Genomic DNA, 25,177 nt, shown 5'->3' on the forward strand with positions numbered 1-25,177 from the left:
TATAACATTTTCAATTTAGTGTCGCAATTTAATTCGTAAATGCAAAACATCCAACTAATTATCTTGAAACGGTTATTACTTACTCTGTTCATTATGAAGAAAATAGACAATAATAGTTTGAATATTTGTACCTTATTAGGACCCATACATACATAAAGTTACTTTCTAAACTTTTCAAAGTTATATGTTCCCCATCATCCAATACAACATGCAGACATTTTCAAAGTCATTAAGATCATTGAGGAACCCCATCTATAACGTGATTGCATTCACAACGTGGCCGAAGGTCACGAATGCGAGCGTACAAGACGTGGCCGAAGGCCACGTCGAAAGTACGCGAGTAATAACTATAAAAGCACAATTTCAACTTCCTTAGTGATGTATCAACCAAGCGATGTCTGGAGACATTGTCAAGCTTCAGAGATTAAAGCAATCATTGAAAACAAGAAATTACCTCACTTATTAATTGTATTGTGAGATAGTTCAGACAATCTCGAGTGTAGCCATCTTTGGTGCTAATGATGGGCATGTAACAGAAACTATCACTTTTTAACCTCCTTTGGCGACGCCCAAAGTAAATCGAATGCCTTCCAGAAGATGGAAGCACCCACTCAAGAAACTACTTCCTTCGATTACATCTCGAACTTGCTGTTTTTGCAAACATATCTTGTGCAAATTATCGAAGCTTATTTTCACAATGTAACTGGTCATCAAGAATTAAGGGCAATTGTATTTAGAAGTCTCAATGTAAAATGAACCGTCAATTAACGTTATGTGTCATTTTCAGGTCAGCATTTAAGTTCATCAGATGGAAACCTTCATATGATGTTTTCTCCTGACAAAGTTTATATATAGTTTTTGTCTAATTGTGATGAAGTAAAAATGCATGTTCTGCCGTTATGAACGAATGTTGTGTTGGATTTTATTGAGATTCTTTAAGCACACTTTATACACAGATAGCTTAATCGGGACTGGGTCAACAGTTTAAAGTGGAACCCGATCACTATGTGCCTCCATCGGGTATCGAAACCAGGATCCTTCAAGTACAAGGCGACATCGTTGCCACTAGGCTATCGGACAGGCGAACGATACAGTATGTGCAAAAGGAATGTTTAGCGCATGAAGTGTAGTGCGTGGAAAAGGAGAAATACAGCTATTTAAAATCGTTAAAAACTTGGATTTGTTTTTATTAAATACTGGATAAAGAATGATTCCATAATCTTGTGTATGCTGTGGAGTTATGTTTCTGTTTTCTTGTATTTACAGTGGTGGTGTGTTTTAATGAAAAGAATGTGTCAAAGTGAGAATCACCCCCCCCCTCCTCTCTTTAAGATAACCGAAACTAACTAAATCGTCAATAAATGACTATCAATGGCGATCACTGATGTTTAAATGTGATCCCCTATCTTTCGACATCTAAAAGGCGATTATCCGCCTAATTTCTAAAACTAAGCGATCACCCTCGAGGCCTTATCCCGTTTCCCACCAGAGAAAATGGCTAATCCGCCACTGTCTCCGTTCGAAACGTGCAGCTGCGGCGCGAGTCCTTAGATATGACGTTGCATAAAAGCTCCACCCATTCGCCACTTTTCGGCATTCACGTGCATGCGCAGGAAGCTAAAGTGGATGCGCGTATACTTCCACGCAGCAGTCTAGATTCGCTGAGTAGCAGCTAAGCTACGGTCTGAGAGAGCTAATTTGCCGCGTTTTTAACGATAGGTTCAGATGCGTCTACAAGATCAATCAGTGTAACAAGAAGGAGCATCTTAGATGGCAAGCACATTGTTGATTAGGATAAGACTGGACAAACCGTCATCGCTCTGTTAAAAGGTGACTGATGAGGCGAGAAAAAACTTGTTGATCGATGGATGAAAGGCCAAGACAGTGGATTTCGTGCTTGATATTCGAAACCAAATCCAATTATAAGATTGGGGGACAAGAACACTTGCTGAGATGCATCCCTTGTTGGCAGGCACCTCAACCCCTTCCCGGATGCCACGCCTTGCAATGCTCATGTCCACCGATAGAGTTCAGCACTTGACAGGGAGCAATTTATCATTGTCTAGGTTGAAATCTTGTTAGGTGAAGGCATGACTCTAGGAGCTGTCGGATCATCAAAACTTTTTTTCCTAATCAAGTCAGAAAACAAGACAGTGATGTATATCAAGATTAAGCTGATGTACGCATCTTCAACAACTCTTACTTCTTGTTCATCTAAGTTTGTTTTAAGCCCACTTTATGCTCGGGCTAATGATAACTGTATCTACATCTTATAAATGTCCTGGACATTACACTTAATTCTTTGTTATTTATTTGGAATGTTGATTTGCTCTTTATTTTATTAAAATTTGTCAAATTAAGATGTCACAGGCAACTAGTATCAGATGGACAAATGTGCCAACCTGGCAACATATTTTAACAAACAGAGATTTACCAACAGGAAAAAAATAAAATAGCACAGCAACAAGAGAATAGTAGCATAAAAATGTAAGTTGCAAGGTTGTGCCCTCAAACTTCCTGCCAATGCGAAGCTTTACAATCAATTTACCATTGTTTTACAATGCCATTTACAGCAACAACATCGTGATACTTTATACAAAAATTTGCAACCCGCAAAAATCACGTTTCCGATATCCATATCAATACTTATTTCTGAACTTAAAACTACGATTATATGGATCTTGTATAGTTTTGCCCGGAAACATAGCTACACAATATAAATATGTTCATAAGCCCCAGAATAAACGATACAAAAATAAACCACAAAACTTCACTATCTCATAGGAACAGATAAGTGTATAAATCCCAAAAAGTGTCAATGGAGAATATAAATGAGGAAAGTGAATAGCAAGATCAAAGACAATAACACCAGTAATTGCAACTTTGGCTAGAAGTCGCTAAAAGGCGGTGTGAGCCAACAATAAAAGAAGAAGAAGTACAAAAATGTCGAGAATAAATCCAATGTGTGAATTTAAGTTTATAAATTGATGTTAATTGCGTTTATGAAGAATAAACTTTTTTTTATTAAGGTTTTGTTTGCCTCAACTTGTGATTACTAGTCTTTTGCTTACTACGTCAGGAGCGAATGGAAAATTCCTAGACATACTCAAAGGTACGTAACACAGTTTAAAGTAGAATTCAAAGCAGTGGGGACGGAATCCGAGACCCCTTTAATTATTGTTTTAAGTCCACTTTATTCACAGATACGCTAGTCAGGACTGGAGCTACAGTTTAAAGTGGCGAGCCGGGATCCTTTGATTATTCTTAATCGCCAATGTGAGATTAAGACAGTAGTACTATACACGATGCGGAGCGTAATGTCCCATGTTTGACTCTTGGATGGCAAGTATATATACCATTATGTTTGCCCCATCATTCAGTTTGGCATTCACTCTCATCGTCGCGATTAACGCAATAACTAGAAAAGTGACGTAAAATAACCGAAAAAGAAAGTGGGAAGATTCGTACAGATATACACAGGCTTGTAAACAATAGGCAGACCTCTGTGTTTATTATACTAATCGCAGACACAACTGGCGACTGACCTACTTTTTGCTACATAGCTATATCTGTCCACAAATCGTCTTCGGGGGGGGGGGGGGGGGTAGCTCGATGGATGTCAACAATCTCAGTTGCGAAGTGAGAGCTGTAGGGGCGACTTCGCTCTCCCGTTACAATGTTGCCAAGCGTACGTTCAGTTTTGTCAATTGTTTTTACTGACTTGCTCCTACAGTGTTTGGGTGCTTTGTGTGCAATTGTACAACTCTTATCCAGTAACAGAGCTGATAAACTCCCCCGTTTTACTGCAAACGTTTTACATTACGTTTGGCAACATGCTGTGTATCCGACTCTCATTTGTTTCGTCCGGCCAGGAACTTTCTGTGCCTTGTGACTCGAAAATGCCCGATGTCAGTCGAAGAGAATTCAACTGATCGCTGATCCGTTGTTTCCCAGCCGCCAGTTGGAATTGCGAGCAGTATAGTGTTGCCTCACGATCTCACCACAGACAGTGCCAGGTTCGAGTCTTGTTGTGAGCATTTCGTAAATATAAAAGAAGCATATCTAGTTGTTTTGTCTTTCCGCGACTTGAAAATGCATATCTCGTTCTCCGCTGTATATCTTTCGTTCCTGTTCGAAGGGAAAGTGTCTCTGTCTCTCAAAAATCGATACAGATTCCTTTTAACAAAAACTGATTAAACCAAGCCAACAAAATTAAAAACTTATTAAACCAAGCCAACAAAATTAATTTATGCCCAATAAACAATGTATATAAACTAAATTATCAGCATGCCTGAATAAGTCTCAGGAGTAAATTCGTTTTTTTTTCTTGCTTAAAGTCTAAAAGAAAATGAGACTTTTGGTCATTAAGTGTTTGGACATTATTTTAACTGAAAGTATATATTAATTTGATTCAGAAAAGTTCCATACATAAGCAAGAGATGGCGCAGTATCTTTACTTATGGTCAGTTCGGTAATTTGTCTCATTTCTTACTGTTAGACTCGTTTCTCATGTAGACACAATTGTTAAAAATTTATATTATTTGCATGTAAAAAAAAACAAATGTTAGAGAGTTTCCTCAAAGCAAACAACAGCTAAAACAAGCAAACTATGTACGTACATAAATAAATATGTAGCATAAATTATTGAAACGTAAATATAATAAAACATGTAATAATATACTGCATAAACTTCGATGGTTTTCTTCATTTCTTTGATATTTTATTTGTTATTAGTGGATTTATTGGAAATTACGTCAGAGCTGCCACCTGAACTTCTGAGCTAGAGCTATTACCAGAGTCTACAGGGATTTTTCAAGTAGTGTAATATATTTCGAAATATGTAAAAAAATATATAGCATATTTTAATAATGTAATTCACCGCCATTTGCCGTTTTAATTGGCAACGTACAAGGAAAAGACATGTAATTACATGCAAATCCCTAAAAAGGAACATATATATGTGCACGTCAGGACTCTACCACGGGACCTTGGATACGGATGTCGTGAGTCGGCTGCTCCATGCTTTAGGCCACTGAGTAAGCTTCTACCAGGGTTCTTTCATAGCCTCTAAACTTGAAAGAAAACAACATCTCACGGAACAAAATTCGATTCTCGGCTACTGTCTTCCAAGCGGTACGGCCTCCTACGACAAAAGTTCCTTACCTTCTTTTTTGCGTATTTTCTTTATCATTACTAGTTTAGGACTCCCCGATGGCGCAGTGGTGGCGTCGTTGCCTTGTAATCAAGGGGTCCTGGGTTCGATACCGGGTGGAGGCACATAGTGGTTCGGATCCCACTTTAAACTGTAGGTCCAGTCCCGATTAGACTTAAAACACCAAATCAAACCAAACCAATCATTATTAGTTTAGACAGTCTTTTCAGAAGGCTGCATCAATTGGATATCTCGTATTTGGGACCACATATCATGACTTGGCCATGAAAAAAACCAGGACCATTTCATTCGTCTATGATGTATGATGTAATTAATAAATACAATAATTTTCATTGCATAGTAGTTCATTAAAAATTATTATTATTATGATTTGCTTTATTTTACATCGCTTTTTGTGCAACTTTGGCTAATTTGCGAAGATGGGGATGGGTGATGATGATATGATGAATGGACACTCACAAACATCCATGCCCAGGCCAGGATTCGTACTCGGGACCCCTGGCATCGTAGCGCGATGTGCTAACCACTCCGCCAAGGGGGCTGGCCATTAAAAGTAAATATTTATTTTTAACTAATAATGGAAATTTGCCTGTTTCTGCCCAACTTCCGCCTGTTGTAACTTTGTTATCCATGCAATATCAATCAATTTTTTCACAGGTACCTCTCATATAGTATGCTGCGAATATCAAATGTTTATTAGGTCCCCCGCCAGATATAGGGGGCCAAATGTTGAAAAAATAATTAAAAGCTACAATAACTAGAAGAGGAAACCAGTAACAGGGCTAAAATATTTTCAGCTGAAACTTTGTACGTATAAAAAAAAATTACATATTACATTACTTCCCTACTTTACAAAATCCTGAAATTTGATTTTTCTTCAAAACTGAGTATCATTTTTGGCCCTAAATTTCAGCCATTTGCATTGGAGATGGTGAAAAAAGGTACAGAACAAAAAATGTAGCTTGAAATGTACTGAAAACAATGCTTTTACCACAGCCTTCTATCGTTTTTCTTAACTTAGTTAACATAATTATCGCAACTGTCTGCAAAGTTAAAAAATGCTGCAAATGGCCGCCATATAAAAAAAGTCAAGTTTTAGAAAATCAATGCACGTTTTGAAGTACCCTTGCCTAGGGGTGTGACAACGTAACGGTAACTGCAACAACTTACTTTCCTTGACTAAATTATTGCCTGCCTTTTGGCCTACCTTTGTCCCACATATGCAAAACCATCTTTCAACAAAAACTAATGAAATTTCACGTGACACATAACTAGTATTTACACCTAATAAGGGTCGATCCCATCCATATCGTGTTCGATGAGCAATTGTGGGCAAGATCCCGTCCATCTCGTGTTCGATGAGCAATTGAGGGCAAGATCCCTTCCATCTCGTGTCCGATGAGCAATTGAGGGCAAGATCCCTTCCATCTCGTGTTCGATGAGCAATTGAGGGCAAGATCCCGTCCATCTCGTGTTCGATGAGCAATTGAGGGCAAGATCCCGTCCATCTCGTGTTCTATGAGCAATTGTGGGCAAGATCCCTTCCATCTCGTGTTCGATGAGCAATTGAGGGCAAGATCCCTTCCATCTCGTGTCCGATGAGCAATTGAGGGCAAGATCCCTTCCATCTCGTGTCCGATGAGCAATTGAGGGCAAGATCCCGTCCATCTCGTGTTCGATGAGCAATTGAGGGCAAGATCCCGTCCATCTCGTGTTCGATGAGCAATTGTGGGCAAGATCCCTTCCATCTCGTGTTCGATGAGCAATTGTGGGCAAGATCCCTTCCATCTCGTGTCCGATGAGCAATTGTGGGCAAGATCCCTTCCATCTCGTGTCCGATGAGCAATTGTGGGCAAGATCCCTTCCATCTCGTGTTCGATGAGCAATTGAGGGCAAGATCCCTTCCATCTCGTGTCCGATGAGCAATTGAGGGCAAGATCCCGTCCATCTCGTGTTCGATGAGCAATTGTGGGCAAGATCCCTTCCATCTCGTGTTCGATGAGCAATTGAGGGCAAGATCCCTTCCATCTCGTGTTCGATTAGCAATTGAGGGCAAGATCCCTTCCATCTCGTGTTCGATGAGCAATTGAGGGCAAGATCCCGTCCATCTCGTGTTCGATGAGCAATTGTGGGCAAGATCCCTTCCATCTCGTGTTCGATGAGCAATTGTGGGCAAGATCCCTTCCATCTCGTGTTCGATGAGCAATTGAGGGCAAGATCCCTTCCATCTCGTGTCCGATGAGCAATTGAGGGCAAGATCCCTTCCATCTCGTGTCCGATGAGCAATTGAGGGCAAGATCCCGTCCATCTCGTGTTCGATGAGCAATTGAGAGCAAGATCCCGTCCATCTCGTGTTCGATGAGCAATTGTGGGCAAGATCCCTTCCATCTCGTGTTCGATGAGCAATTGTGGGCAAGATCCCTTCCATCTCGTGTCCGATGAGCAATTGTGGGCAAGATCCCTTCCATCTCGTGTTCGATGAGCAATTGAGGGCAAGATCCCGTCCATCTCGTGTTCGATGAGCAATTGAGGGCAAGATCCCTTCCATCTCGTGTTCGATGAGCAATTGAGGACAAGATCCCGTCCATCTGGTTTTCGATGAGCAATTGAGGGCAAGATCCCGTCCATCTCGTGGTTCGATGAGCAATTGTGGGCAAGATCCCGTCCATCTCGTGGTTCGATGAGCAATTGTGGGCAAGATCCCGTCCATCTCGTGGTTCGATGAGCAATTGTGGGCAAGATCCCGTCCATCTCGTGGTTCGATGAGCAATTGTGGGCAAGGAGGGATTGGGGGAGTTGTAACAAACCCACTTTTGCCTAATATTTCTTAAAAAGAAAAAGAGTTGGAAACTTGAAATATCGTACGTTATACCACGAACTACTAACAACAGAATTCGCACATCCTCCATCAAATACCATAATCCTTATCAAGTCTACGGACGTCTGGAGGTGTGGAGTGGGGAATCGAACCTGTCGGTCGATCTCATCTGGAAATTAACATAGTGCATTTCAAGTTCCAAGAGGCCAGAAAGAATGTAATTTTTCTAGTTAATAACAGAAAAAAGATTAAATAATAAAGAAAAGGTGTGTTAGACAAAAAAAAATCAGTATACAATGCAACCAATTTATTTTTCATATTCTAGCATATAGTACAAAGAATAAATGGTTTAACTGTTGTTTTCAAATTCCAAAAATTTATGACCAAAACTTCCCCCTAACTTTCGAAAGTTTATTCTTTATTCTTGAACGAGGTGTGTAAAAGTTAATAACAAAATAGAGTAACTATGCATTTCAGTACACAAACTGTATGAAATGCACAAATACAAGATTGAAGAACAGTTGTGCTGGATAATCACTCATGTAGTGTTGTTGTTGATTTGGTGTTTTAAGTCCACTTTATGCACAGTAAGGCTAATCGGGCATGGACCTACAGTTTAAAGTGGGATCCGAACCACTTGTGCCTCGGCCGGGTATAGAACCCGGGACCCCTTGATTACAAGGAGAAGACGCTACCACTGCGCCATCGGGGAGGCCCACTCATGTAGTGGATCCCAATAATAAGGAATATTTGTTTATATTACTTTATAATGATATATTATTATAACAAATAATTAATGTCTTATCAAGAGAGCCGCGGTGGTCTAGTCGGTAGGGCGTCTGACTGCCACGCGGGAGACCCGGGTTGGGTGACCTAAGGTCGGCTCTAGGGCTCACCAAGCCTCATATCAATGGGAACCGGGGGCAACCCTGGGAGGTAAAAGCGACCGGAGCGTGGTGCTGATCACATCACCTCCAAAAATGTCCTAGATCGAGAATCTATGGGGCCATACCCATGGCCGTATTTAGAGGGGGGGTTTCTAGGGTTCAACCCCTCCCCCCCCGAAACTTCTGACATGTTGGATTAATGGAAGTTCAGAAACCAAAATCTGTAACAAATTTTCATTTTTTTTTCCCGAAGCATCACAAGAATACAAGGAGACAATGTTGAAACGATCGAGCTAGAATTTTCATACATTTGGAATTCTGAAAGCTGAGTGAAACAGGATTTATTCTCGGAAACGTAGCCAACCCGCGACCCCTCCATTTTCACTTCTGCTGTCCTCTTTCCAGTGTTGTTCCTGCGTCACAAGGAATATAGACTGAAAATTCCCTTATGATTGTGTCAAAATTCCCTTTCCAACTTTTAAATCCCCAGTCCGATAAAGTCGAAAATCCCCCTTGATAGGAGTTCAAACCTAAGATCTCCAGTTTCGTAGCGCATTACGTTCGCGATTGAGGTTACAATCCATGCACCAGGGTAAGTTTTTAAAAAGAATAAATGGTTCCACACTTTTCAAAATTCCAAAAATGTAATTTTAAAGTTAAACAACAAAAACGTTATGACTAAAATTTCCATCTAACTTTTAAAGATTTTTCTTGAAGGTGTCTAAAGTTTAATGACGAAGTATAATAATTGTGCACTTCAGTACACACTGTATGAAACTTAAAAAAAAAAAAAAGAAACTTGTGCTGGATATTCACTCATCTTCTGGATTCAGTAAGCTCCCCTCAAGGATATAACAATAATATAATAATTATTATTATTAGTATTATATAAAATTGTTTTATTATGAAATTTTAATAATTATTGTACAATTATTGTTATTATTTCTATTATTATTCAAATTTCTGGCGACGCCCACGGGAACAATTATGAATGAACCCCCCCCCCCGAATTTTTTACCTGCCTACGGCCGTGGCCATACCCTAAATGTGCCTTCAAGGCACGGTGCTATATGAACGGGGAAATTAACTTACTTTATCAAATACCTGACCACCTCCGCCTCTACAATAATTTCTGACGACGCACATCAGAATTTAATTAGTGCTATTAATGTATATTAGTAACACTAATATTATATATTATCTATAAATTAAGTTCCTAGTAATCGATATTCCTCTGATGCTAAAAATCAAACGAACTGCAGTACTGCACCAGGCAGCATCTGTGCAAAAGCGGTGGAAAGGATTTAAAGTAGTTCCCGCCTCACCGTCAGGTGGCAGGAGCAACAAGGCTCATTCCTAGTAGTGCGGAAAGAGCTCGAGAGATGTCGCATCGGTGCACGGATCAAGTTCGTAAAAAAGTTGTTTGCGGTTACAGCAGAATCCATGAAACAGTAATTACCGTGGCTATTTATGAGTGTCAAAACGAATAAATTAACATTCTTAAGGTGAGGTGTGACGATTTCACACCAGGCATTCATTTATTTAAATACCGTCAGTCAGGCACGTATCCAATGGGGGTGGTTTCTTGAGGTGGGAAATAAAATAATGTGACGATAATTTAAGGAGAGAAATAATTATCGAGGCAAGACGGAGAATAGTCTATAACCCTATTATTGTTAATAGCACGTATCCAAGGCGGGAGGGGGGGGGGCAGGGGGCTCTAGCCCCTCTTCAGGAAATTTTTGTTTACACCAGATAAAATTAGGTTTTTGTCTCCTTGTAAAATGTAACGATAATTTAAGGAGAGAAATAATTATCAAGGCAAGACGGAGAATGTTCTATAACCATGTTGTTGATAATATTGTACGTAAACTTTTCTTGTGCTTTCGGTGTTGTCGCAGCGAACTTGAGCACTATGTAGAGACTTGTCAGCATTTGGAAGCTGCACAACAAAGGTGGCGCAACATGTAGGGCGATTCTTTGTCATTTTTAATCTCTGGAAGCCGAGAGGGGGAACGTTCTTGAATAAGAGGAGTCGTTATACTGGCAATATTTACGAATCGTTTTATCTGCGGAACGTTCTAGAATATAATGAGGATGTAAATATGCGGCTTCAATTTCCCGGTTGATATGTACAACAGAATCGGTTAATGAGACTTCAGAGGTAAGTATGACAATTCATACAATCGATTAGTGATCAGTCAGTGTCCATTGGTTGTTCTAGAAGATCTAGTGATTGGAAAATAAAAAGGACTAAATACCGTAAAGTAACGAAGACTACTACTAGTTCCAGTTCGGGTCCAAAGCTGAAGACATTGACGACAGCGGAACTTCAGGAACCTCAGTGTAGTGCTGGTTCGGGTCGAGGGCCGAAGAGATCGAAGGTCTCTCTCTAAAGTGAATATTTCAGCAGTACCAGGTATTGGAGCGGTTTATTAATTAAGAAATAAGCTGCACAGATCAACTGAAAATCAAAGTTTTGAGTGATGATTTAGTTATGCCAGGACCAAATTTCGTGTATGCTGTCCGAGAATTTCATGGCATAATGAAATACTTTTGTTTAAGCCTACTGCGTTCGACATCGACACACACTCAAACACCTAACTACCATAAAGAGACAGTCGAAAATTTTATGAATGTCGAGAAGAGAAAGCAAGAAGATGTTGCATATGTAGACATTTTAGCGGAAATTGCAGGCTCTACCAGGACCCGAATCAGGGCTTTACCAACTGAGTCACCGAGCCACCCTTAATTTCGACTGATTTTTCGTTAAAATATCTACATATCCTGTGTATGTCAAATCGTAAGATGTTGCCTGTTTAATTCACAAGCACAGAAGATAAAGGAGAAAGAAGAAAACTGAGGGGCATTTCCACCGGTTGAGGAGAATTATTTCTGCTGTGGTCAACAAGAGCTAGCTACCACTTCTAGGTGACGATGACAGTGACCTACTAAGGGAGATTTCGCACAGTGTCGCCTGAGGATTTCACAAGTCGAACGTAGGTTTGTGCGGCCTCTTGTGTCCGGTGTGAAACGTTGCTGTTGAGTTGATTGGCTCATTCCGAACGACATGTATCGCGTGTCCCTTCGGTCTGAAATATTTCTAAGTCTTGAAGATCTAAGTCAGAAGGATGGAAAATTAGGGCTTTGTTAAGTTTAGGCGCGAAGGCAGGCGACAGCACCCTAAAGGATAATATTCAAACTTGCATAAGAACACATCTTACTTCAGTCTCCAGTAAGAAATGATAACTTCGTGTGTTGATTTTAAAAAATGTGTTCGAGATAAACAGCGGCGTGCCCAGGATTATCGGAAGGGAGAGGTGTTGTCAGTCCTCATTTTGCCATCTTTTCCTCTCACAGCTTCATTCTGTCATATTTTCCTACCTTTGACGTCATTTTTTTTAGGAATGCTGGGCCAGGGGGGAGTTAACATCTTACCAACCCATCCCCCTTAGGCACGCCAATGTCTTTGACGTACTTTTTTTAAAGAATACTTGGTCAAATGGGGTTATGACCCCACACACCCTCCGTTGGGCACGTCACTGGAGATAAATGAGTAAGCATTTGAACTTATTGGGAGACGAAACATTAGATGTGTTGAGAACGGAAGGGTTTACACTGTGCAGTAACTGTTTTCGATCCAGCTGTATTCTAGAAGACTTCCTTTGTTTCGTGCCGATATATGACAAGACTGCTGAAGCTGTGACAGATAGACAATTTTGAACACTTGCGAGTGAACAAGTTGGTGGGTTTCGGCTTTTATAAGAACTGTAAACATGTGAGGACAAGACACAGTAGTGGTGTTCAGGCTCGAATCAGAGAGAAATATTCGAGAACTGTCTGCGTCCAGTTGGCAGGCCACAGTTTGAATCTCGCGTTGTCGAGTGGATTGTCCGTGTCGTGCATGTGTAACAGCTTCGTAAAAACAGTTCTGGTACATAGATTTTTTGATGCCTGATGAGAAGAAATGGACAAACACATACTGAGATGGTTCCGTCACAAAATGTTAATGCATGGGAACAGAGGAGTCGAATGGTAAAAATGTGCAGATTTCGCGTTGTGATTAAAATGACAGCCTTAAACAGTGGCGACGATTTAGGGGATAATCTCCCCATTTTTTTGCTTCCACACTATCACACTATGGCTTCTTAATGCTAAGCCTTGTCTACCAAGAGAAAGTAAACTTTCCTTGCACCCCCCCCCCCCCTTCGTTTTGGAACCCAACTGCCACCACTGGCCTTAAACATACAATATACAATTGTGAGGATCTATCTACCCTCTTTAAAAAATGGTGTTCAGCCCCCCCACCCCGAAAGAAATTCCTGGATACGTGCCTGCCGTCAGAATGGGCACTACTGATTGCTGATAAAAGAAAATCCACGCATAATTTGAGAGTATGAATTTCTCCCCATGTTGCAAGTGGAAGTGGTTTCTAAATTTGATTATTAAGCTAGATACCGTGTTTGAAAAATATGATGAATAAGTATTTACAGAATCCCATGTATTCCTTATGGAGAGACAACTTCAGATTCAAGATACGGCTAAACAAATGGGAGTTTCGACACTTTCTAGCGCAAATATCATCTTCAATGGAATATCTGCCCGATCATGTCTTTTTTCCGCCATCGGAAGTTTGATATCCCCAAGAAAACTAATACAATAATTCTCCCATAAGAGTAATGCATTTCTACTTGCCTCCTACGGCCATCCTGACAGTGTTGCCAAACCTCATGCGCATAAAAGAGCTAAATTTCAACTTTCATTGACCTACAGTTGACTTTCAAGGAGCTAGATTTACGAAGGCTGGATAAAGTGCCTTCCATGGTAATATTTGTTGTCAAGGGGGTGGGGGCGCTGTTATTACCGGTAACTTTAAAGTGATGCCAATCTATTCTTAGTTTTCTCCGTCTAGATCTAACGCATCACCCATCTCAATAATCCACCGATGGTTGTATGAATCGAAAATAAGGGATTACCGGATAACAATTTTGTCATCTTGACCTCAGCCACGGCGCTATATAAAAGTAGCAGGTAAAGTAAGAGGGGGGTGGGACGACGCAGCCAATATAATAATATCACGTCACGTGCAAAATGTATACTCATGGCAAAAGTTGGTCTATGTGATGGCATCATAGTAGGGCAGGGGGCGGGTGCCACAGTTCACAGCCAAACGAGTGCACGAAGGAGTCAGATCTGGCCCCAAAATAACTAAGTTGGCAACAGTGCTCCCAACTGCCTCAGAGAGAAGGGCCTTGGGGAAATTGTCCCTCTCCCCCTTAAGTGTCCTTACATGTTGCATTTTCTATAATCTCTTTGCATATATATTTTGTTCATTCTTCCTGTATTTGTTGCTCGAAAAATTAAAATAAGACATTGGTGAATTTTGAGGTTTGACGGAAAGAAAATGTTTATTTCCTAAAAATATTAGGATTACAGTTCCTTAGCAGTTTGCTTGAATGGTGGCACGTCTGTAAGAGAAATTCCAACGTCTCAAATTAACGTGATTGATTCAATCCATATGAAATCAACACAGCCCATAACCTGACCATCTCCGATTTTCATGAAATTTGGGGAGTTGAAACTATGAAAATTTTTAGTTTCGTGCGTCTTGTAATTGTTAAATTATTCAAGGTCAAAGTTAGCATAAATTGCCCTTTTTTGAGCCTGCTTAGCTATACTAAATCTGCCGTAACTCCGCCCCTATTTCGCCTAGGAAGCTCAAATAAAGCTTATTGTACAGGGAATTGAACACGCTTTCCGGTGATATATAACATGCCTACCTTTGGATAAAAATATAATTTTGTCACGTGACCTTGACCTTTGACCTTGAATATCTCAAAACATGTCATCACCAAAAATCGTCAAAAAATATTTGGTCCCTCATACCATACTCTAAAATATCAAAAAATCATTCTGGGACTGCAATGGGATGAGAAGATACAAAATAATATGTGTAACTATGTGACGGATAAAAGCCCCATTATATGAACTATGACGAGTCAAATGTCCCTTAACACTCCCTACAAAATGTAAAGGAGTTATCCTGGGTATAATTGGTCATGAAAGAAATAGGTTAGGCACAGGGAGGTCCCTAGCCGTGTGTGTCTAGCGCAGGTCCGGCATATTGTTGACCGCCATATTGAATTCAACGCAAAACTTTCAAAGGAAACGGGGTTATGTGATATATCAAATCAGGCTAGAATTTCACTAGATGGTCAGGTTGGAAATTGTACATATCTGTGTTGATTTGGCATGGAATGACTTGATTGAGATGTAGATATGGAATCTGACTGGGACATTCCTAATGACAACGTGTAAACTCTCGCAGGCAGCAGAATTTCAGTACGTGTGTCAAATTACTCCAAATTTAAAGATTTACACAGACAAAAACTATGTCAAGTGCTACTGAATTCCATATAACAAACATTACCCTCACATTGAACGATAAATTATGGATTTCGATAGGTAAGGTTTTTAAGTATTTATTGTTATATTAATGCACTTTTTTTCTACAGGAAAAACTTGAAAATGTGAATACACAATTCTTGGAAATGAAACAGCATCGAACATATTTATTTCTTTAACAGAAGCAACTATAGATTATTGTTTGTGTTCAATAGGTATTCGCATATTTACATATTTAATGCTGCTTTACACCCCCTCCCTCCCCAACAATGAACGTTTCCTAAATCCATCGAGGTAAAGGAATGCTTTCCGTTCAGAATTATCTCTTGAAATGAGTGCCCAGGGTATATTTTTTTTATAGCTATCAATTGTTTGAAATCTGCAAAGACGGCATTAACTTATATTGTATAAGACAGGTCTCCTTGTTGTGTGTGTTAAAAGCTTGTTAATGTTGCAAGAGAAACATGGAAATCCTTGTGATGGTGGATGCTGAAAAGTTTCAAGGAAGTGTCCGAAGACAATAAAATTCCTTTCTCACCCAGTAGATCCTCAACGGTAATATATATATATTTTTCATGTTTCGATCATGATTATCAACTTCTATTTTTGGTACCGACACGAGACCTTTAATCTTTAGTATTTTCATCGATTTCTGAAGAAGTCAATACTGAAATCTGGGATCGATCGTCTATCGACTGAGCTTCACTACGAGACAATTTAAGTAGTTTTCGCATTATAACCAGTTATTTATGTGTACCTCTAGCCCGGACACCCTATACTTACATCAACAGTGTGTTTAAACTTACTATTTTTCTCTTCTCCCACTTAAGTAAACAATAACATTAAGTCGTTTTTTCACAATCACGAGTCGTCAAATTAATATTGTGAAGTTTAATTTCTTGCTTTGCAATAACAAATTTCTTCGCTGGGCAAATGCATACCAAAAGAAAACTAAACAATATAATACTATATCTCGTCATTCCAGGAGACTGATTTAGATTCCGGGAGGGTTGGCAAGCCTAACAGCGGCACACCCTGTAGTTCCGCCTATTATGTCGAATGTTACAGAATACATAATGCTGAACTCCATAATCTATATTTATGATATTATTAGTATTAGTATAGTAATGTGGATAAAGATTACACTAACAATAATAAAATGGTTATTCTCTTTACTTACCTCGATATGTTTTCGGGTTCCAATTGTTCCTCCTCGTCTTCTCCGATGGTTGCTAGTTGATTGATGCTCCAGTGGAATGGTGCGACTGGTATAGAAGGTTCATCTTCAACTATGACGGGGTTGTCAAGTTCCTGGTCTTCTGTTGTTATAGCACTGATGGTCTCCGTGTGAGCACTTTCACCGTTTTGAGAAACAGAGGTAATGATAACGTCTGGAGGTTTGTTTTGCGAGGTGACCGTGGCAAGAGTTTCTTTAGTTTCCTCCTCTTTGTCGGGTGGAGGCTGAGGGGGTTGAGGCCTCTCCTTACGCGGGGGTGGCGGCGGGGGAGGTGGTCTCTTCTTACCAGATCTGAAACGAGATCCTTCTTTTCTTGGAGATGGTTTGGGTGGCAAGACTGGTGCATCTGTGGAACTTTCAACACAGTTTTTGGATTTGGCAAGAGAATTGTGGGTATTCTCTAGTTCTTCAACATGCCCATTGCACAGTGAAGATTGACTTTCGACTTCAACCTTTACGACGTACGAATCGTCAGCTGCATCTGCTTCAATACTATCAATGTTGTCGGCAAAGTCCTCTGTTTTTCTAAGCCCGGATCTCACCTCTTCGTTACCGTAACTCAAAGGAGCGTCCTGGAAACTTATTGGTGGCTGAAGAGTCACGCTGTCCAAACCAGCAAGGGATAGGTCTTCTTCAGGTTTTGAGTCTGCGGTTGTATTGTCAGTACTGCTCACCAGCTTTGTGAGGAGGAAGTCAGCGTCAGAAAATTCACGCTCAAGCTGTTCAAAGGGACTCAGAACTTTGGCAAGATCAAATGACGTGGAGATTGTCGTTGTGATGGCTTGAGTCGATGCAGAAACTGTACCATCTGACGATTTCGGCTGCGGGCAAGTGTCAGAGAAGCTCGAGTTTGTTGTCGTCGGCATCGAAGCACTGTTCAGCGAGAGTCTGTCAACTATTGTGGATATGCTGCTTCCAGTGTCGTCGGATTCCGATTCGGCATTTCTTGCCGCGTGGTCTTCTTGAGCGAGAAGATCGAGGTACACTTCCGCTTCCGGTGGAGCTATTCCGTTTGGAAACAACGGAGCTCGTTTAGGTATGTGCTTTATCTCTGGCGAATGTTGCTGCTTACTCATGGAACGGGGTGATGCTGTTATGCGCGCTCTGGGTGTTTTGGGAGTTGTCTCTCTGGACGACGTCGAAGAGCTATCTTGAGAACTCACGGACTGAGGAGTTGAAGCACGTGGCCTCGGAACAGGAGTTGTCTCTGAGGAGTCTCCATCTGCAAAACCTTTCGGTGGTCCGATAACGCTCGGTGAATCTTTGGGTGGCGGTGCTGGGCTTCTTCTTGGAACCTTCCTCGGCGGTATTGGCGGCGGAGGACTCCTCTTCTTCACCTCACTCACGACGCAAGGAGCAACTGTCGATTTCTGAGACGAGCTGCTGCAAATGCTGATGTTGTCTTCATTGTCTTCACCGTGCTGAGAATTGCACTTCTCTTCAATGCTTGAAGTACTGTTCCTGTGCTTCCTAGAGGTCTGTCCATTCGTGTTTGGAATCACCGGAAACTTGGGATGTCGCACTCTTAGCTTAATGACCATGTTAGACTCCTTGAGGCAACGAACGCAGTCTAATCTCGTCATTGAATTTACCGCGACGTCGTCAATCTCAATAATCTCATCCCCTTCCTTGAAACTTCCCCAGCTACAGTTTGCTCGAGACGCTGGACTGTCGGGTGCACATGACTGGATGAATAATCTCTTCACGAGCTCGGCAGTTTTCACCCCGCCGTCAAATTTCAATGCAAACCCCAGACGCTCCCCTGGTAGGCGATACACTAGGACATCCTCTACGCGTTCCTCGTCCTCAGTCTCAGTTATAGAATCGGCGTCGCACTTGACTTCGGTTATCTTCACTAAGGGAACTTCGTCCGGAGCACCAACACTAAGGGACACTTTGTCCTTGGTAGACTCCGCTTCGTTTCCTATGGACAGAACCGTGACAAACGGCGACTCTGCATCTGTCATCTCCATATCGGACCCTCTGCATTCTGAGAACTCACCGATGGTACTACTTCTATCACTTGACGGCGTCCCTTTCCCGCTATCATCACTGGCAGAACTTTCAACTGCTACAACGGTCACAAACTCCCCTGTCACGTTGCTAGCAAGGTAAGGCAAACTAATATCTCCCTCCTGTCCGGAATTCTTTCGCGTAGGACTACCAGAATCGGAGTTCCAGTCTATGTATGCCCCCGAATCGTGACTTTGTTGCGATTTGTGGCGTATCTCCAACGGAGGACTATTATCTGGCGAGGCCATATTGCTCTGATTCTCCACTGTACCCCTAGCTCTACCACGAACAGTTCAACGAATTGTTAACTCTTTTATCATCTATACGATAACAGGCAACAATACACCGGAGATAACGTCATCGAGCACAATAACGTCTTTACATGTTAGACTTGTAGAAAGCTTTCGATCTAGTAGCTCATTTTAAAAGTTCCTGTCACTATTTTGGTTTTTCCTTATCCACGAATGGTTTCCTCTCAAGAAATACGGAAACCAGCAAACCATCTCATACGTAACGGCTTCACATTGTCCTCTCGGGGTTAAGGTTCATTTTCCTGGCATCACGCAGGCGTCAAGCGAGGGTAGCCACCTGTAAAGACACGGAAGACGATTCTTGATTAGGAACAGCAGTGTATGTAGAGACAAAGTGCATGGAATCACTGAATACAAAGCAAAGAGAAGAAGAATTAACAGCAGGTTTTACGAAACATGTGTGTTCATTGCGGAAACATTTGTATGCCTTTTAAACTCAGAATGGGAAGCTGAAAGCAATCGCACACATTCTTACCCTCACAGAAACAATACAAAACTGCATAATGTTCAACTGACAGGATGCAATAAATTCAACACTGATGTAGATACGAAAAGCAAAGGTTAGACACAAATACCATTTACCAAACAAACAAATTATCTGAATAATACTGAAAAGGCAGTTTCTCGATTTGTGTCGTAATAGTTTTCACATTCCCAGATACATTATTAGTATAAGACTTTTTCAAACCTTTGCATGAACTAAACATTGTTCGAAAAAAAAATTACGTTTTTCTCGATTTTCTAATTTTGAATTTCAATTTTTAAGTCCACTTTATGCACATATAGGTTAATTGGGACTGGACCTACAGTTTAAAGTGAACCACCTTGCAATGTGCCTCCACCCGGGACACCTTCATTACATGGTGATGACGTTACCACTACGCCATCGGGGATGCACTTTCTTTATTTTTTATTGATGTGGCAGCAATATTTATTTCTTTAGATTATATTTCAGTGTTGTTAATACACTGAATGTTTTGCGATAGAGAGAGACCACTCCTTATGTGATGAAAATCAAATTAGGTGTTGTATGCTGTATGTTGTATTATTAGCATCAAAAAAATGGCAACGATGTCTCAATATTCGATACGTGTGCCTAGACATACTTAGTATAGTGAGATCCTTGAGTATTACCGTGCAAATTGTCCATGACTATTTTCATTAATTTTTCTATTACATCCTATATGTTTTTACGCAATGAATATTTATGTATGCTGTTACAGAAGTTGTCAACAGCTTGTTTTGAGTTTCTTTTAATTCTTGAAGCTCTTGTTGGGTCAAATAAAGTGCACGAACATGGTGATGGACAATTTGCACGATAATACTCATGGATCCCACTGTACCATGGAACGTTTCGCTCTGTTCGAGATGTCTAAACTAAACAGCCTCAGAGCTAATGCTTGTTTCAATATAAATTTTTATCAGGAAAACATGTAGGCCTACAAGGGTGAACAGTGAACCTTGAAACTGTACAGGGAGTCAGAGAGACGCAAGATATTGGTGCATTGAAGAGATGACGTCAGCGTTGCAGGAAACCACGCGAGGTCATTGGAGGATATGAAGAGTGAAACTCGATTTTAAGCTACTAATACAAAACAGATACACACGACGTGCTAAATAACAGGAAATGCATGCATTCGCTTGTCAGAGAAGAGCTCGTGTAGCAAGCGTGCATTGGGAAAAGTCAACACGCGCTACATCTGCTAAGAAGTTTTGCCGCATGCATTACTAATGAACTCATGCAAGGGCGGCTTATTTGAGATTTTGGCATTCCAACGTGCCTTCCACTTGCTCGTGCCTTCCTCATTACAAGATCAGTTCAACTCGCACGTGTTCGTCTGGAAGGCATCTTTGTCCGGTGGTGTTTAGAGGCGTCGTGCAACAGGGTGCTTAAAAGCATTGCAAATTGCATAAAGGCGGCATGCACTGCCAAGCTGGTCCTGCTACGAGGAGAGTTCGGTTCTTTACACTGTCACTGAACGGTTCTCAAGGAACTGGTTCACTCAGGACTTCGACCTCATGCTAATAAGAGGGTGTCACTGAACATTGACTGTTCGGAAGGGGGAAGGAAGCAAGCAGGGTGTGAGTTTCTACCCAATACTTGAAATGTATTGACTAATGATTAACATAGTTTAAAAAAAGTCAAAATAATTATAGTGCAAATAATACATAATTATAGCAAAACTTGGTAATATTATTACAGATAACTATCCACCAAACACCTCCAGAAATTGTGACAAGAAAGCGAAATATCAATAACTACTTATTGTATTCAATTTCTAAATGATCAACAATACATGAGCTCATTTCCTAGAATATGCAATGTACCATTTCTACTGTAACTAACCTCCACGATGGCGCAGTGGTTGCGTTGTCGCCTTGTAATCAAGGGGTCCCGGGTTCGATACTCGATGGAGGCACATAGTGGTTCGGATTCCACTTTAAACTGTAGGTCCAGTCCCGATTAGCCTCTATCTGTGCATAAAGTGGACTTAAAACACAAAACCAATCAATGTACTGCAACTAATAGTAAAACGGTAATAAAAACGTTGAGTTTTCCAAAACAAGAGTAAAATTTCCATATATTTCCACGATTTTTCCGGAAAAATTCACCAACTTTTCCAGGTTTCCCAAACCGGTAAACACTGATTAAACACTTTATAAATTTGGTCACTTTACGTCACTTTCCTACCTGTTGAGTTAATCGCTGCGATGAGGATGACGAATGAATTGAATTCGTGCTGTTTTAAGTCCACTTTATGCACAGATAGAGGCTAATCGGGACTGGACCGAACCACTAGGTAGCTCCACCGGGTATCGAACCCGGCAACCCTTGATTACAAGGTGACGACGTTACCACTGCGCCATCAGAGAGACCAGATGATGAATGAACTTCTGAATAGTGAGACAAAGACAATTATAGATCCATATCTGAACAGGTTCGAACTTGTATCTCCTGTTTCGTAGTATAACGCTAACCACTTCGGCACGGAAGTAGCACCTCATTTTCAGGTGGAACAATAAGACTCTCTTAAAGGGAAATAAGGAGAAATTCCCCCTCTGGTTGCTAATATTTGGCTCTTGCGGGGAACTATACCTTGTCCCAGCTAACTGTAGAGTAGGGCCGCGCATATCGGCAGAGGAGGAGGAGGAAAATCGAGTGGTGAAAGCGCAGCGTTGCCAACCGTACATGTACAGAAATTTCATGGCATGTCCAGACCTTAGTCCGTACGCTAAATGCACGACTTGTCAAAATTTGCTCTTGCAGTTTTATCCCTAATATTTCCCTAAGAAATTCTTAAACCAATCGTACGGACTTGGATATGAAAAATACGGTCCGTTTGCCATGTGCGTTCGGTATTATCCTTTTTCAAAACTTTGCAACGCTGCACAACGAAGGAGGAAATTGGGAAAACTCCCGTCGCCCATTACACAATCCCGTTCCTCTCGCTGTTCATTGGTGGAGCCGTTTCGCGTCACTACTTGCGCAGAGACTTGTTCTCGTACGTCTGGTCTACAGTTAGCTGGTACGGAGTTTATATACATAATTTATATGATACCCCAATGCTTACTGAAAATCCCCTCCCTCAAGTGGAAATGTTTCTAATACTACACTGAATAACAATGCAGGAAGAAAAGTATATTATATTCCCTTTCAGTATTTATTGCTGTTTACCTTACGTCACTTTCCCTCTACTTTGGCTAACCGTGGCGATGGGGATCATTGGTGGCTATATGAAATGGATAATGAGACAATCACAAACACATACGAACGACACAACACGAAACCATGTGCCTCGTTGGCAAGACTGCAGTAACCAGAATATACTGCGTGGATGTGAGGTTGACCTTTTTGGTGCGTTCCCAGAAGATCACAGCTTACACACCAGTATTTATTGCATTTTTAACACAGTACAGTAAATATATAAACAATAAGAAAATAAATAAACCATAAGACTTGTAAAAAGGGACGAAAGAAGAATTTCCTCCTTCTGGTCGGAAATTTTTAAGCTTTGTAAAGGATACTAAATATGTAATACACCATGTTTTGCAAAACAGTTATAAATCCCCCACCACCACCTAACACGTTGCGTATTCTATTGATATTAGCACACAATTCGTTGAAAATAAACCAAAATACCCATCCCTAAAATAATTATGATTTTTGCGAGGGGGAGGATATAAATTATTATTCTTGGTCGTATTGCGTAACGAAAAATCACTTCAGCGAAAACTGTGCGTTAATCGAGCCAGTAACAAAATTACTACCACTGAATTAAATCTTGGCATTTCTAATTCCTTAAATGGAATTATCATGTTACCTACAAAGGAAGGAAGTGGAAAGGGGGGGGGGGGAGATTGAAAATCTTCAAGAGAAAACAAAATCACTTGAAGGAAAGAAAAACCGGTTCCAGTAGATTGTATTCGTGAAGGGGTGTGATCCCATACTTGGCTGTCAGCGATACAATTTCAGAAATATTTTTTTTATTATTATTATTCTGGAAGGGGGTTAGAAAAGGAGCAATCTCTGTAGGTGGTGCCAAGAACTGGTTTCATTGCCAGTATGCAATGTGAGGGCGGTGCTCTTCCGAGAACAACAACACATAAACCCATTATCTTCCTGTCATATGGGTGAGTCCTGTAACATTTTACTACCTGGAGAAAGGAAGCAGGCATGTTGACCTCATGCATTAGTTTCGGATCACAGTTGCAAATTCCAGGAACCTTTCCAAAGATGGTCTGACATGTATGCGGCTTCCCGATTCGGATCACATATCTTAATTTAGATTCAGAAGTGCTTGCTCAAGATCATTGCTAAATCCAAAAATCTCATGTTGAGTAAATGCTTTGGAGTTCCAATTTTTTTTAAAAAAAATGTTTTGACGTTTTTTTTAAAAACAACCTTATTAAGGGAGAAAAGGTTTATATTCGAACATACAAAATACAATATTTGTGAACTCATTGCAAAATTCTTGCAGGTATTTTAAATTTTGCGCCACTATTGTGCACTATTGGTATGAACGACTTAGTCTGGCTTTCAACACTGGATGTCAAGAGACGGTCACATGATATTATTCACCGACTGATTGATTGATTTTGTTCATTTTACTTCGCTATTCTACCACTTTTGGCTAATCGCTAAGATGAGGATGTTATGACATGATGAAACTGATGAAAGGACACTTTACAAAGAACATCATGTCGAACATCAAACTAAAGACAGAGCACAACGCGCTGTGCTAACCACTTCGCAACAGAGGTCGGCTCAAGATATGGTCGAACCCAGTACCGCTAAATAACTGCTCTAACATGAATACTTGTTCGTCGTTGCCTTGTAATCAATGGGTCCCGGGTTCGATACCCGGTGGAGGCACATAGTCGTTCGAATCCCACATTAAACTGTAGGTCCAGTCCCGATTAGCCTATATGTGCATCAAGTGTACTTAAAACAACAAAATCAAATCATTAATACTGTTTTTTTAAAAGTCAACTTTATGTAAAGATAGGATAATCGGGATAGAACCTATAATTTTAAGAGTACAACTCGAACCACTGAAGGCCCCTACCGGGTATCGAACACAGGATACCTTGATCAGAAGACGACATTACCACCACCATTTGAACCCACTCAATGCTTCACTAATTACAGGTAAAAAACGTGCATGTTCAACCATGACGATCTACCACGAAAATATTTTTGCCCGAGAAAATAAGCCATAATTGATGTGACACTGTACAGAATGCAACACCTTTAACCATGGCACCCGTGCAAAATGCACATATGTTTATTTTTTTTTTCCAGCAGGGCGCTTGAGGTGATGTAATGCAGTATGAACATGCAATTGTTCAGATGGCGTACACAATGGTAATGGCTGTTGGAGTTGTGTGTTCGTGAGAGTCCGCCACGCTCTCTGGGCTATTAATTTAATGGTTACACTCCTTATAGCATTTCATTCGATTAAGCAGCTGCAGCTGAAGGCAGCGAGACATTACAGCAGCTCGTTCGCCTTGGAGGAAATGATTGTTGCTGATGTGAAATAGGGGAGCCAATGAAAACACAGATAAGACAAAAGTATATAAAGTGGAGCCATACAAGTACAGAGCTAGGCAGTGAACTGGTGGAGGTTTTGTCGATCAAACAATCAAAGGACCTGGAGCAACAATATGACAAACCACATCCTGTCATGTTTAATGATTGTTAGGCTGGTTGAATTGGTTTACTTTACTTCGCTTTGCTGTTATTCTCTCTCTCTCTCTCTCTCTCTCTCTCTCTCTCTCTCTCTCAAATAATGTGTAAATAATCAATCATTAATCACGTAGTAAAGAAGTTGT

At 40.7% G+C, this 25,177-nt stretch overlaps 1 protein-coding gene across 1 annotated transcript in view; it reads right to left on the bottom strand.

The window, feature by feature from the left end:
• LOC145994692 (uncharacterized) overlaps positions 1 to 25,177 on the bottom strand; it is an 817,464-nt gene that overhangs the window by 607,618 nt on the left and 184,669 nt on the right. Inside the window, exon 2 of the mRNA XM_083130852.1 lies at positions 16,464 to 19,121. Within this exon, the coding sequence (XP_082986978.1) occupies positions 16,464 to 18,781 (2,318 nt within the window). The 5' untranslated portion in view covers positions 18,782 to 19,121. The remainder of the gene's footprint in view (positions 1 to 16,463; positions 19,122 to 25,177) is intronic.

This window comes from Lepisma saccharinum, chromosome 11 (assembly GCF_977018435.1).
Source record: "Lepisma saccharinum chromosome 11, izLepSacc3.1, whole genome shotgun sequence".
NCBI classification, from domain to species: domain Eukaryota; kingdom Metazoa; phylum Arthropoda; class Insecta; order Zygentoma; family Lepismatidae; genus Lepisma; species Lepisma saccharinum.